General features: G+C 39.4%; 1 protein-coding gene across 1 annotated transcript in view; it reads left to right on the top strand.

The window, feature by feature from the left end:
* Positions 1-6,450, top strand: part of KLHL8 (kelch like family member 8) — a 28,231-nt gene extending 21,781 nt beyond the window's left edge. The window contains 5 exon segments of the mRNA XM_014452059.2: positions 1,196-1,364; positions 1,588-1,747; positions 4,215-4,416; positions 4,874-4,979; positions 4,982-6,450. Of these exon segments, the coding sequence (XP_014307545.1) occupies positions 1,196-1,364; positions 1,588-1,747; positions 4,215-4,416; positions 4,874-4,979; positions 4,982-5,008 (664 nt within the window). The 3' untranslated portion in view covers positions 5,009-6,450.
* Positions 6,451-16,321: the final 9,871 nt, after the last annotated feature.

Genomic DNA, 16,321 nt, shown 5'->3' with positions numbered 1-16,321 from the left:
TAAGCACTGTTTTTACTCCTGTCTCAGATGGTACAGATGAAGAAGCAAGGTGGTAGAGATTATAGATACACTAATTTATCCAAAGTAATTTATCCAAGTCTGTGACATAATAGTTTGATTGCTGCAATGTGTTTTTAAAGAAGTTTATGTAATCTTTTTATTTTTTTAAAATATGTTTTTATTGATTTCAGAGAGGAAGGGAGAGGGAGAGAGAGAAACATCAATTATGAGAGAGAATCATCAATCTGCTGCCTCCTGCACAGCCCCTACTGGGGTTCTAGCCCATAACCCAGGCATGTGCCCTGACCAGAAATCGATCCCATGGCCTTTTGGTTCATGGGTTGATGCTCAACCACTGAGCTGCACTGGCCAGGCTATGTAATCTTTTTCTGATCATCGTTACTATGAATTAGTTGTTTTTTAAAAATATATTTTTATTGATTTCAGAGAGGAAGGGAGAGAGAAAGTGAGATAGAAATATCAACAATGAGAGAGAATCATCAACTGGCTGCCTTCTGCACACCCCCTACTAGGGATCGAGTCCGCAACCTGGGCATATACCCCGACTGGAATCGAACCCTGGCCTTCTGGTTTATAGGTCATTGCTCAACTACCTGAGCCACACATACCAGGCTGCGAATTAGTTTTTAACATAGGCTAAGTCTCTTACTTTCCAAAAAGAGAAATAAATGCCCTACATAAGTAAAGCAATGTGATAAAAAGGATGTAATATAAAAGTTGATGTCTTTTAAGTGTGATATAATGAAACCCTGCAACAAAATGTGCTCTGCTGATTATATTAATTTAATCATTGACTCCTTTGACTTCTTACCTTCATAGTAAACCATTTGTCAGTTCATCAACCTCTCAATGCAACTGTGTTTTACTTATTGAATGTTTTGGACTTCATTTAATGTATTTTGTTGGGTTTTAACTTTATTACTTCATATGAGTTTAAAGTAATCCATGTAGGCTGTGCATTATAAAACTCCAGAGGGCACTGCTCACATAGACTTGCAACCCTGTAGCCATCTATTGAGAAGCTTCGATAAATCTAAATATAATTGGGTGGGGGGTGCAACACATTGAAGTTTAACATGATGAATGACTTGTATTAGCACAATTTTTCTTTTATTTGCTACCTGTTTTCTGAAAACAAACCCAGAGGCTAAAATTTGTTTTATTGTCTTTGCAGGCGAGGAATTGCCTTAGCCTCCTTAGGAGGCCCAATTTATGCAATTGGAGGGCTAGATGACAACACTTGCTTCAACTACGTGGAGAGATATGACATAGAATGTGATCAATGGAGTACAGTGGCACCAATGATTACTCCCCGTGGAGGAGTTGGCTCTGTGGCTCTAGTAGTAAGTTATATGGCAACTTGCTCATTGGACTGCATTGCATCATATCCCTAACCAAATAAGGAATGATCTGGGATATTCATATCTTCAGTATGCACATATTGATCATACACCATATTATTTCATGAAATGCTGCTTTCTTTCAAGATTCTGATTTACCATTAGGATAATGTATAAATCAGTTAGAAAACTAATGTGATATGTTTTTTATTTTCTCTTTACGTAGAACCATGTTTATGCAGTAGGTGGCAATGACGGAGTAGCTTCTCTATCTAGTGTGGAGAGGTATGATCCACATCTGGATAAGTGGATAGAACTTAAAGAGATGGGTCAACGAAGAGCAGGCAATGGAGTCAGTGATCTCCATGGTTGTTTATATGTTGTTGGTGAGTGGATAGTATTTCTCTGGTCTAATTTATTACAGGCTATACAATAATCTTGTGTGTGTGTGTGTGTGTGTATGTATAATATGCAAATAAACTGGGCAGCAGAACAACCAGTCACTATGATGCACACTGACCACCAGGGGGCAAATGCTCAACACAGGACTGCCCCCAGCCTTCAGACCCCGCACCCGATGGGAGCCAGCAGGCCAACCTCTCAGTCCCTCCCCTTGGCTGGCAGGCTCCAATCATCTGATGGGGAATGGGGAACCAGGGGTGGGTGGCGGTGGATGTGGGCAGCGCCAGGCCAAGGCGGGTGCAAGCGAGTGGGGCCCTGATCGCCCCACACACAGAGGGCAACTGGCATCAGCGGCAGGAGGCAGGGCCAGCTGCCAGCAGCAGGGGAAAATGGGCCCTGATCGCAGGCCAGGCCTAAGGACCCTACCCATGCACAAATTTCATGCGCCAGGCCTCGTGTGTGTGTGTGTGTGTGTGTGTGTGTGTGTGTGTGTGTGAGAGAGAATATATATCTGATATGCAAAGTGTCCCCTCGGGAGTTTGACTGGGAGACTGGGAGTTCAATCACTCGCTATGATGTGTGCTGACCACCAGGGGGTGGCACGGAACAAAGGAAGGCCCCCGCCAGCAGCTGGAAGGCCCCGATTGGCTCTGATTGCCAGCCAGGCCTAGGGACCCTATCCATGCATGAATTTCATGAACTGGGCGTCTAGTAGTGTTATAAAACAACATAACACAAATTATTTGCATTTAGGTTCAAGTGGAATCAGTCCTAAGGTTTACTTTTGAATTCTTAGGGTTCACATTCATGCTTTGTTGTCTACATCTTCCTCGTTCATGTTTAAAACTTCTAACTTAATATTTTTACTAGGAGTAGCAAGTATATCTAAAGTAAGAAGTTACATTTAAATAAGATATATATTTTTTTCATCTAATGACACAAATTGAATGAATGTGCTTTGCAAAAATCTTTAAAGATCTAAGACATGTTTTCTCATCCCAAGGGAATTATGTTGACTAAGCAAACCAATAGTTATTTCATATGCATAATAGGTATTGGCTTCTTCTTAATTGCTTTTTGACTTACTGAATTGTAGAGTTGGAAGGAACCACAGGACAGTGCTTTCTCAAACTTTAATATGCATGTGAATAGTATGGAGATATTGTTAGACTGCAAAGGAGGGGCCCAGATTCTGTATTTCTGACAGTTCCCAAGTGATAATTGATGCTACTTCTGGTCTACTCCCTTCCAGTACTAAGGTTTTAAAGGGCCAAGAGATGGGAGTAATAATGCCTATCTTTTAGAATTCTTTTTAAGAATTAGAGGCAATATATATTAAACATCTCAAATCTGGTACTTTGTAGTTACCCAATAAATAGGTGGCTATATTAGGATTAGTAAACCCTTCCTCTACAGAGGAAGAAAAGAGTTCAGAGAGCTAGTCACTGCATGCATCATTGCATCCTCTTTTCCTCTGCTTTGAAATTTTTATTTTAAAATATATATTTTTATTTATTTCAGAGAGGAAGGAAGAGGGAGAGAGAGATAGAAACATCATTGCTGAGAGCAAACAATTGATCTGCCTCCTGCATGCCCCCCTACTGGGGATGGAGCCCGCAACCCGGGCATGTATCCTCACTAGGAATCAAACCCAGGACCTCTTGGTCCAAGGGTCAATGCTCAATCCACTGAGATACACCAGTTGGGCGAGACACATTTATTTTTAAGGAAAGAGCACTGTTAAAATAACAGTCTTCGTCTAACCCTCAGAAACATTATAAGTAATATTGTCAGAATGATCTGTAGCAAACATGCCAAACTCAAAAGCTAACACAGGCCAAATAAATGAGGCATGCGGCCCGTGGGTTGTGAGTTTGACATGCTTGACCTAGAGTATGTAGCATGAAGATGTAGTTTGGGCAAAAACTGGTAAGAATTCATTCATAGTTTACCATCTCTAATTATTATGGCAATTATGGTATTAAGTAGTTGGAAAACTTTAACTTATATCTAAATGAGTCAAATGACTTAGTATAGTTTATTCTCTTCTCAAGCCCTGTTACTATTCAAAATATAATGCACATGTGTACACACAGAAGGGAATCCCGGTGCTGTCTTGCTTGCCCCTAGGAAGCTAAGGGAAAATTATATAAATGTATGTGTTTTTTTGCTTTTATGTTCTCTGCTTAGATACAGGGACTCCAGTTTTTCTTACTTTAAGATTTTCAATCCTAGTATTAAGGTAAAATACAATTTCATTTATCATGAATTATAGAAAATATGTCTTAACAGAAGTTGGGAGTGGTAATAGATTTTGAGATGAATTTTTTTCTGATTTTCTCTGTTTCCTAAAATGTTTTTAAAAGATTTGTTTTGTAGAAGCTATTGAATTAAGACTTAGCAGTAATTTCTATGAAATTTAATGCTTTTAAAATTTTTTCCTTCATATAGGTGGTTTTGATGATAATTCTCCTCTGAGTTCGGTTGAGCGGTATGACCCTCGAAGCAACAAGTGGGATTATGTAGCAGCACTTACCACTCCCAGGGGTGGAGTGGGGATCGCAACAGTGATGGGCAAAATCTTTGCAGTTGGTGGTCATAATGGCAATGCATACTTAAATACAGTGGAAGCATTTGATCCAGTGCTGAATAGGTAACTTTGTTTTCTCTACACTTTAATGGGATCTTCCAGTAACTGATTACTTCATGGTGCTAAAATGCTGCCACATGGGGTTAATATAAAGCATTTGGGATATCTTGTCTCCCTTAGGAAGCTTGGTGTCTTTCAAAACCAGTCCCATGATAGGCAGTTTTGAATAAAGTAAATCATGCTTTCTTTTAAGATAACATTCTTTCGCCCTAACCAGTTTGGCTCCGTGGATAGAGCATTGACCTGCGGACTGAAGGATCCCAGGTTCAGTTCTAGTCAAGGGAACATGCCTGGGTTGTGGGCTCGATCCCAAGTGGGGGGCGCGCAGGAGGCAGCCAATCAATGATTCTCTGTCATCATTGATGCTTCTATCTCTCTCTCTTTCTTTCTTCCTCTCTAAAATCAATAAAAATGTATTTTTTTAAAAAAAAATAACATTCTTTCTCCTCTCTCATTTCAGGTGGGAGCTTGTTGGATCTGTGTCTCATTGCAGAGCTGGAGCAGGTGTAGCTGTGTGTGCTTGTTTAACTAGCCAAATTCGAGATGTAGGTCATGGATCCAATAATGATCCAATAATGTGGTTGACTGCATGTGATTTGAGTTCCAGTCATCAGCAATTTCATCATATCTGATAGTCAGGAAAAATGACCAGGATTTTGTATGACCCTCTTTGAATAGTTTTAACTACTGCTAGAGTCTTAATGAAATGTAAACTGTTGTATTGTGACGAAGTGCAACTTTTGGGATAGTAGCTAAAGAATTATTAGTAATAACGTTAAATTTGATACTTCCCACTCTAGCAAATAATTGAGCAGGGAAGAAAGACATTCTAACCTGAAACCATACCTTCCCTGAAAAATGTTTAAAGTAGTGCCAAATGTTGAAATCCCTATTTAAAAAAGTGTGGACAAATCAAAATGTAAGTCATTTGCTGAGTTTTACTTTTTTTTTTTTTTTTTGGCCTAAAGGTATTAACCTTAGGCAGTGGGCTTTTCCTAGAGGGGAGATTAGACTCTGTTCATCAACACCAGGACATCAGGACACGGAAGAGACCTTTTTTTTTTTTAATTCTTTATTAGTTAAGATATTACAAATGTGTCCTTATCCCCCCATTAACTCCCCCCCACACACACTCATGTTCTCATCCCCCTGTTGTCCATGTCCCTTGGTTTGGCTTATATGCATGCATACAAGTCCTGGAAGAGACCTTTTGAAGAGCAGTTCTACTCGGTGCTGATGAATTTATGCCTTGCTTTTTTCTGGGTGTTGATTCCTCAATTTTTTTGAATATTTACAGAAGTAGAAACAAATGTTTGATCTCTGCATGCCACTTGGCTCAAAGCTTATAGGAGTATTGTAAGATCTTAATTTCAGTTTGAATTGTTAGGACACCAAAGACCTAGTGAATTGATTCCATCTGAATGAATGTATACTTTTATTTTTTCATCTCATACAAAAAAAGAAATTTCTTCATAATAAGCAAAAATTGAACCAGAGTAAATACTAGAGGAAGGCTTTTGAGTTGATGTTATTCTAGTGCCCAGTCAATAACCTTAAGAAAGAATGGCACCGCTATGTGACTCCCCAATGAGGGAGCCTGAGAATATGTTCAACACTCTTTTTTGATTTAATCATTTGATTTTGAACTTTCTATTTTGCTATTTGCCACCATCCTGGTGTTTGTAACTGTACAGAATCTGGATTAATTTATTATCAGAAAATGAATGCATTTTTATATATATCCTATATAGACAGTAGTTAACTGATTAGTTCAAGTCCATCATTACCAATAAAAGATATTGTTGGTTAAAAACAGAGAAAGATTGAAACTACATTTTTTTTCTGTTTTATTTAATCCCCTTCGGTATATTTATTTAACTTTAATTGGAAATATTTCTGTACATTAATTTGAGCCAGGATATTCTTACACCTACTAATTTAACAGGTCTTCATGGTTTAAACCAGAATTGTAAAATGGCCTATTCATTATATGTATATACTTTTATAAATATATATGAGGAATATTTTTTATTTGAATGCAATTTGGTACTTTTCTTCTAGGATCTCCTAAAGTCATGCCTTAGAATTCAGTATAATTCACTGCTGATCAGTCATCTGGTTCACAAGGAAGCAGGACAGTAAGAACCCTAACCTCATCTAGCCAGCCCTGAAGTTCATTGCCTAGTAGCTCTGTCGGTCCTCATTAAAAGGCAACCTGGCCCTAGCTGGTTAGAGTGTCCGCCTGCAGACCAAAGGGTCACGGGTTCAATTCCTGGTCAAGGGCACATATCTGGGTTATGGGTTTGCTCCCCAGCCCTGGTTGATGTGTCTCTCTCACTTTGATGCTTCTCTCTCTCTCTACCCTCCCCCCTCCCCCATCCTTTTTACTCTCTCTGAAAAATCAATGGAAAAATGTCTTTGGGTGAAGATTTTAAAAAAATGGCAACCTGGGCTTGTCAGTGCAGTAGATCAAAAAGCCACATAACAAAGCCATTGCCTATTGGGTATAATGAACGCCCCCCCCCCCCAAAAAAAAGAAAAAATTGTAAGAGGACACAGGCTAGCAGAAGAAGTCTTTCATGAAGCAGATTTAAAAGTTCCCAAATTATTCTGTTTTTTCCTATCAGTCTATGGGCAAGTTCACATGTCATTGCTGGATCTGAACCAGTGTTCTCTTATACAACTACTAGAGGCCCGGTGCACGAATTCGTGCACGGGTGGGGTTCCTCGGCCAGGCAGCTGGCGATCAGGGCCGTCTTGCCCAGTCAGGATCGCCAGGTGGCCAGGGAGAGGGACCGTGGGAGGTTGGCCAGCCTGGGCCATAGGAGGTTGGCTGTGGGAGCACACTGACCACCAGGGAGCAGCTCCTGCATTGAGCTTCTGCCCCCTGATGTTCAGTGCATATCATAGTGACCGGTCATAACGGTCACTTAAGCTTTTATATATAGAGATAACCATATTTCATTCAGTCCCCCAAATGTTGAACTCTACAGCACTTACTATCTCAAAACCTGACTTCCACAGCATTTCTCATATAATGGTGTTCTTGTAGTTCTTGTAGTTGGTTTTGTGGATTGTCTAGCTATGGTTACTGGTATGTTGGTTTTGTTTATTTTGTGGTGAAGGGGATTTGATCTTATTCCTAAGATTATTTCAAATGTTTTTTTCTCGAACAATTCTACCTTTGTCATATGTTTAGAGAATAAGGAACACAAAGATGTTACATTTCCAATTCTGTTTTTTATTAAACAGTAGTCACCTAACATACTAAGTTGGTACCCCAGCTAACCATAAAATATGAACTATTCATGAGAGAAGTCAGGTGAAGTGCGGGGGACATGTGGCTGTCTGTTCCATTGTGTGTGGCAGTCAGCATAGCCTTGAAGGACCTGACCATTGTACGAAAAAATAAATAGTGGAATCAACATACACAGTCTCTTTAATTAAACACAAATCTTTGAGATATGAAGTGAGGACCAGGCTGAAGGAATCATGGAGTTGAAAGATGATTATATTCATAGGTATAAAGAGATGAAATATTCAAAGGTGACTCCTTAATTATGAGGCCTGTTACTTTAACCTCAGATGTTAATAGCGCCTACCAAAAAGTGATATAAAATAGAGCTAAATTTTGAAATTGTAAATGGAAAACAGTGAAAATTTGCATATTATTTCTTCAAGATATGTTTCTAGTCATTAAAACCACTGCTTTACTATATTGCACTGCCACTTTAAGAACAAATTACTTGATATTGTTTTTGACTAAATTCACTCTATTCTGTGTAACTATTTTTTAAATGTTTGAATAAATTTTGTATTCCCTCTAAGGAGTATTATTCATTGTTTTAGTTCCCAAATGTATTTTGAACGTAAAATGCTGTTAAATGCTTAGTAAAGAGATGGTTGAAGCTGCATAAACTACTTTTACAAATGGTAAATGTGAAAATTTTTTTTTGTTCTTTTGTTTGCTATTTGTTATATGGTAGAGAATGCATTTAGAATCTAATTCATGTATTATCAGTTAAGAATGTTTTCTGTGATTTCTCATCAGACTTTTAAATAATTATTATTGGGATGTCACTGGCTCTGTCTCTTTTTTCCCCCTTTATGTGGAGTTGTGAGTGGCAATAAAACTTATAAGCTCTGGCCAGTGTGGCTCAGTGTTAAGAGTGCCGGTCCATGTACAAAAGGGTCTTGGGTTCGATTTCCAGTCAAGGGCCCATACTTGGGTTTCAGGTTCAATCCTCGGCCCCGGTCATGGTGAATGCAAGAGACAACCAATCGATATGTCTCTCACATCGATATCTATCTCTCTCTGTCTCTTTATCTCTCCCCCACCCTCACTCCCTTCCATTCTCTCTAAAAATCAATAGAAAAAAATATCCTTGGGTGAGGATTAACAGAAAAAAACCTTCAATTTAGTATTTTCTTAAAACCATATAAAAATTTGTGTGGCAATACTCCAGAGCAAATAAAAATAATAAATTATATACACTATAAAGTAGTGAGATAAAACAGTTGGAGTCATATCAGTGTTATTTATGGATTAAATATATTGCATGTATCTATTATGAATATAACTTTCTATAAGGTCGATATAACTTTGCTTCTCATTGTTTGATTCCTTTTATAGAATCTTATAAAAAACTAGAGGCCCAGTACACAAAATTTGTGCACTGGGGGGTGGAGGTCCCTCAGCCCAGCCTGCACCCCCTCAGGGGAATGTCCACCTGCTGGCTTAGGTCTAATCCCCCTCAGGCCTAGGCCAGCAGTCAGACATCCCTCTTGCAGTCCAGGGCTCTCGCAGTCCAGGACCCACCGCTCCTTACCACCTGCCTGCAGCGGAGGTGGGAGAGGCTCCCGCCACCGCCGCTGCGCTCGCCAGCTGGAGCCTGGCTTCTGGTTAAGCAGTGCTCCCCCTGTGGGAGTGCACTGACCACCAGGGGGTAGCTCCCGTGTTGAGCGTCTGCCCCCTGGTGGTTAGTGTGTGTCATAGCGATTGGTCATTCCGCCGTCCAGTCAATTTGCATATTAGGGTTTTACTACATAGGATGGTGTAATTATTCTCCATCTCTCAAATACAAATCAATTTAGTAGGTTGGCTGTAATATTTTTCTCATAAAAAGGACCTCTCTGTTTAACTGAAAATAGGAAGATTTTTGTTACCCTTAGAAAAGTTTAAGGTAACTGATGTAAGTGGTTTCACTAACCCTAATGACTGATTAAGCAATTCTCTCCACAGTTGCAGACTTGTACTATATAGAAATGAGATTCTTTATGTATTAAGATAATGTTGCCCTTCTGACTAGTAACCTTGTGAAGCTATAATTTTGTTGCTTTGTTTTGTTTTGTTTTTTAGCTATGTGCCATTGCTAAAAACTTTTCTGAAACTCCTCTTTGAAAAAATAGCCTGAAGAGTCCATTCGTAAGTCATCTAAGAGAACTGGTCTCATGATAGTCCTATGTTAATTTTGAGCAGGGTTTTAACTTGATTATTGCTATGTGTACTTTATTTATCAGACTTGGTTCAAAATATTTTATGCTTATCACAGGTGAAATCTATCCTCAAAGAATGTTTTCCTCCCCTGGGAAAAATTATCTTTTTAAACAGTTTTAGTGGAAGATTACTAAAATTACCCTGAGCGATAGAAACTTCAAAGAAGGAAGTATATAGCTTCTTTGAGGGGAAACCTTATTTGAATGTAAAAATTCTGGTGGTTTTTGTTGAGTGTCTTAGTGATTTTTTAACAAATCACTGTACCATTATCTTAATGGTTGAGCCTAAATTCACTCTACTTGAACAAATCTTTAGAATATAAGGGATTACTAAAAATAAAAGAAGAATATGAGATTTCTTACACTTAAATAATAGTCATGGGAAGTATTAATAAGTATAATTTTTAAGTGTGTAGTCTGTACCAGTCTCTTTATAATGTTTTAAATATTATAACGTTACTTAATCTCACAATAATTCAATTTATGGCTAAAAATATGTTTTTAGTGATTTTTAGAGAGAGGGATAGAAAGATAGAAACATTGATGAGAGAGATTCAGCTGTCTCCTGCACGCCCCCTACTGGGGGGTCAAGACCACAACCCAGGTATGTGCTCTGACTGGGAATTGAACCGGTGACCTCTTGGTTCCTAGGTCGATGCTCAACCACTGAGCCATACCAGCCGAGGACCAACTACCCCTTTTTTCACAATGTAGTATATATATACATTTAAGGGAAGATGACTTTCTTTTTCACAGTTTCTTTGTTTTCACAGTTTCTTCTTAGCAGTATAAAAGTATTTCTGGTCACTGTATTCTTTTTTTGGTCACTTTTATTGAGATGTTAGTGATATATAACATTATATTAGTTTCAGGTATATTGTGAAGTGATCACAGCAATAAGTCTAATTAAACCTCCATCACCACCCATAGCAACCTTCAAACATATAATGTATTATTAACTAGTCCCAGTGCTGTACATTTTACTTCTTTCACCCATTTCACCCCCTCCCTACATCTGCCTCTGGTAGCCACTGTCATTGTCTTTCTATATGTATATTTGGTACATATATAAAAATACATGCAACATGGAAGTTATCAAGTATACTAAAAAACCCCTATATACCCATTCCCTAAGTGAGAGAACATTTCTTTTAGGATTGACACTACATTAAGTGTTCCTTCTCAATTCCAATTCCCAGCCTACCCTTCTCCCTGAGAGGTAAATATCCCGAATCAATCATTCCTTTGCATTTTCCTTTTGTTTTTGTACATATATCCCTACGCAGCCTAATGTTTACTTTTGTTGGTGAGCTTTTTAAAAGATAGTATACCGTTATATAGTCTTATATAATCTGATCTTTTCATTCAACAAATTCACTTTTGTAACCCCCATCCCTCAATTGTATTAGTCTCTCTTTATTCTTTGGAAATCTCTCCCAGTTAACTACTTCCATTTGTAGGTGATGGAATGTCCAAAGAATCCACTTCGAATGTTGGCTCCGCTTGGAGCATGGTCTTTTCCTTCACTTCAACCCAGAATTCAGACTTTTGGTCCTTGTTTTTTTATATTCCAGTCCCAGCAGTAGTTTTCTTTTTTTCTTTTTTTAAAAAAAATATATTTCTTTATTGATTTGAGAGAGAAAGGGAGAAAGAGAGACAGAAACAGCATTGATCGGCTGCCTCCTGCACACCCCCCACTGGGGATCGAGCCCGCAACCCAGGCATGTGCCCTTGGCCGGAATCAAACCTGGGATCCCTCAGTCCTCAGGCTGACGCTTTATCCACTGAGCCAAGCCGGCCAGGGCCCAGCAGTAGTTTGCATTGTAGAAGTTATCTGAAGACTGTCTTATGCTTTATTGTAGTGGTGTATAACCAGGTTTGAGTTTCTCCAGGAACACTATACAGGATGCATTTAAGTAATGTATTAAACTGAGAGGCATTCTCTCAAATTAGTTCATATGATTTTATTTTTAGACAACCTACATGGCATCTTTTTCCTTAAAAACAATGCCTCCGCTTAAGGCAAAAATAAATGAAGAGCTCAAGACCCCACCCGTCCCGTTTGTGGTGCCCTGGTGTGTGGATGGAAAGCATGAGAGGCTTTGCTCTTGCTGTTTCTGTTCTTTACGTTTCCCTTTGATTTCGTGTCACCTTTGATGTGCTTCCTGTTCGCTGCTTTTGTGAAGCTAGTTTCCTGCAAATGATGGTTCATGACAATATCAACACCAGTGATGACTGTGCTTTCGGTACCTTCGTCCTTGGGGCCTTCGGTGGAGGCATTTTCACCAATGACCGTCATCAATGTTACCCTCTGTCCTACTGACCATCTCCTCCACCTCCAGGCACAGCCCACATGTAATGACCCAGATCCAGTAGATATGGAAGAACATCTCTTTTGACTGATGAGGTCCTGGTAGATGGTCTTGATGGCAGCTGGGAGGAGATGAGGGCGATGCTAGTGTAAGTGTCGCTTAGGGGTAAAGCTTCAATTTATGTTGCATATAGTTTTCCTTTTTGCTTTTATGAAAGCAAAAACATATGAAACATTCATATTTCATATGTGCAGGAGTTTTTTTAGAGTATATACCTAGAAGTAGAGTTGGTTTATGTGCCTGGTCAGCTTTATATCAGTTTTATAAGTAATGCAAAGATTTTCCAAAATGGTGTGCCAGTTTACAATGTTTTATCATTTACTTGCTATTGTAGACCTGATTCTTGCCAATCTGGTAGGTATAAAGTGATATTTTATTGTGGTTTTAACTTGTTTTTTCCTTAGTGGTTGAACATATTTCCATGATTATTACTCCTGTTTCTTTTGTGAAATACTTCTTGATGTCTTTTGTCCATTTTTCTGTTGTTTGTTTTTTTCTTTTTCTTTTTGTATATACTTTTCTTCATTATAATATACTAATATTTCCATTTATTTTTATTGCACATATCTTTGTCCAGTTTGTGGCTTGTTGATTATCTTTTTTTTGTAAGAAAAGTTAATTTTAACATATTCAAATGTAATTCTTTTTTAGTCTTAAGAAATTTCTTACTGTCTCTTCTAAAAGTCAGAAAGTCATAAATAGAATCTGTGCTCCAGCAATTCTTATCTCAGTATATACTCAATAGCAATGCATGCACCTGTGCACCAATCATAGTACTAACTCAGATTTCTCTCAATATAAAAAACTAGAGGCCCAGTGCACAAAATTCATGCCTGGTCCCTCAGCCCAGCCTGCACCCTCTCCAATCTGGGACCCCTCAGGGGATGACTGACTGCCGGTTTAGGCCCGATCTTGGGGATCGGGCCTAAACCGGCAGTCAGACATCCCTCTCGCAATCCAGGACCGCTGGCTCCTAACCACTTGCCTGCCTGCCTGACTGGTTGCCCTTAACTGCCCTCCCCTGCTGGCCTGGTTGCCCCTAACCAATTCTGCCTAGGCCCCCGCCACTATGGCTTTTGTCCAGAAGTACATCCGGAAGGATGTCCGGTCTAATTAGCATATTACCCTTTTATTAGTATAGATTGTTAAGTACTATGCAACCAGGAACATGAAGTATTGCTACACAAAATATGGAGGAACCTCACAAATGTAATATTGAGCAAAATAACCCAGAAATACAAGTAGTACCTTATGAGTGAATCAATTTATACAAAGCTTATAAAACGAACAAAACTAATCCAATATATTAGAACATTTTGGAGATGGTTAACTTTGGGGAGGAGAGAAAGGACTGGTTAGGAATCAGAGTGCTTCTGCCAGAAGCAGGTAACATTTTTTCTTCGATGGGTGGGGATTATACAGTGCTTATTTTGTGATATCTCAATGAGCTCTATGTTATTCAATAAAACACAGAGACACAAAAAACGTCAGAAAGTCATATAAGTCTTTAGTCCACCTGGAATTGATTGGTGTAAGTGTGAGATAGGAAAAATATAATTTAATTATATAGATAAATCAATTTTATTCCTACTATTTAGTGACTAATTCATCCTTTCCTCAGGGACTTACCTAGATAGCCAATTTCCACACAAGTAAACATCTGTTTGGGGACTTTCTGTTCTGTTCCATTGGTCAACTTGTCTAACGAAGGGGTAATTAATTGCTATAACGTGATTAAAGGTCTTGAAACCTGGAAGAGCAAGTCTTCCCTCCTTATTTTTCTTAAGGAGTGATCTTGATTCTTTGCTCTTTCTTTAAATATTAGAATTAGTTTATCAATTTCTTTGAGGAAAGAGTAACTTCAGGAGATTTAAAAATAATACACACCAAATAGATTCACACTTAACATATAGATTATCTAGGGCGACAGCTATGCAATATTGAATCTTATGAGGTTTTGCTACTCTTAATCAGGGCAAGGACATTTCCTTCTGTTTTTAGTTTGCTAGGCTTTATTATAGGGGTTGAATTTTATAAAATGCTTTTTTTCATCTTGAGGTAAACATGGTTTTTCTACTTTGATCTGGTAATATGGTGAGTTACATTTATATCTGAAAATGTCCTTGTGTTACTGTCATTATTTTTTATATTTAAAATTTTTTCAGCTTTATGAAAGTATAATTGACAAAACTGTATATGTTTAAAGTGTACAATGTGATGATTTGACATGAATACTTTGTGAACTGATTATTATAATCAAGTTAATTAACTCATTTATCATTTCATAATTATCTTCGTGTGCATGGTAAGAATGCTTTTAATGTTTACTCAGCATATTTTGAGACCACAGCATTTACTGTTATTCTTGATAATTTTACTTGATAGTTTAACTAGTTCTAGTTAGTTTTCTCTCAATATTTTGAAATTATTTCATTGTCACCATTTCCTTTGTATTTCAATTCAGCTGCTATCTCTGGGATGATTTCCTTTTTCTCTCTGCTGCTTTTATCTCCTTGCCTGTTCTGATCTGTGGTTTCACTGTGAGGCCATCTAGATGTGTCTTTGTATTTATCCTGCTGGTATACATTGTACTTCTTATATTTGTAATGTTTTCTGCTCTGAAATTTTCTGCCATGGACTCTTTGAACATTACTTTTGTTCTCTTTTTCTGGGACTTGATCTATTTACTAAATTTCACTTCATTTATGTGTAATCTGCTGTTAAATCATTGAAATTTCTATTTCATTTACTGTTTTTCATTTCCAAAAGTCCTATTTCATTTTCTTTTAGATAAGGTTGGTCATTTGATAGATTCCTATTCTTAATTCTTTTTGTTTGTATCTCCTTCATTCTTTGGGCATATTCATTATACTTTATATCCAGTGGCTGATAAATCCAGTATCTTTGGGAGTCTAAATCTATGTGTCGCCTCTGAATGTTTTCCCTGAGCTTGGTGATTTTATTTTGTAAACTCATACTTAGTGGCACCTGTGGGAACCCAGAGGTTCTAAAGTGGGCATGTTCCCTGTGAGAGGTCCTGCACGTGCTTCTGCAGGCCAGCAACTGCCCCTGGGACATTTCAGCTCTTCTGGCCTCATTCAGGTGCTCAGGGTTGACTCCTTGCCTTCACTGTGGGTCCAGTGCTGTAACAGCGTTGTTCTCAGAGCAACCATGGCGCTTCTGTTTACCTACCACTCCTGCTCAGGTTCCAGCTTATATATAACTAGAGGCCCGGTGCACAAAAATTTGTGCACTCGGGGGTAGGGGGTCCCTCAGCCCAGCCTGTGCCCTCTCGCAGTCTGGGACCCCTCAGGGGTGACCACTTGCTGGCTTAGGCCTGCTCCCTGGGGGATTGGGCCTAAGCTGGCAATCAGACATCCCTCTGGCAGCTTGGGAGCCCTTGGGGGATGCCCACTTGCCAGCAAGGAGCAGACCTAAGCTGCAGTCGGACATCCTTAGCACTGCTGAGGAGGCAGGAGAGGCTCCCACCACCACCGCTGTACTGGCAGCCATCAGCCTGGCTTGTGGCTGAGCAGAGCTCCCCGCTGTGAGAGCGACTGACCACCAGAGGGCAGCTCCTGAATTGAGCGTCTGCCCCCTGGTGGTCAGTGTGTGTCATAGTGACCAGTCATTCCCAGTCTTTCTGCTGTTAGGGTCAGTTTGCATATTACCCTTTTACTATATAGGATAGAGTCCTGGTGCACGGGTGGGGGCTGGCTGGTTTGCCCTGAAGGGTGATCCGGATCAGGGTGGGGGTCCCGCTTGGGTGCCTGGCCAGCCTGGATGATGGGCTGATGGCTGTTTGCAGCTGGTCACACCCCTTCAGGGTGGGGGTCCCACTGGGGTGCCTGGCCAGCCTGGGTGAGGGGCTGAGGGCCGTTTTTTTTTAATATATTTTTTTATTGATTGAGATATTACATATGTGTCCTTATACCCACGTTACCCCCTCCCCCCTCCCCCCCCACATGCCACCCCCTCGCCCCCCCGCGGGTGTGCGGCCATGGAGGGGGCCCCAATGAATGGCGATTTGGTCCCTGGGG

Source organism: Myotis lucifugus, unplaced genomic scaffold (assembly GCF_000147115.1).
Source record: "Myotis lucifugus unplaced genomic scaffold, Myoluc2.0 scaffold_12, whole genome shotgun sequence".
Lineage (NCBI taxonomy): Eukaryota > Metazoa > Chordata > Mammalia > Chiroptera > Vespertilionidae > Myotis > Myotis lucifugus.
The sequence above is the reverse complement of the archived record's forward strand: the minus strand, read 5'-3'. Positions and strand labels throughout refer to the sequence as shown.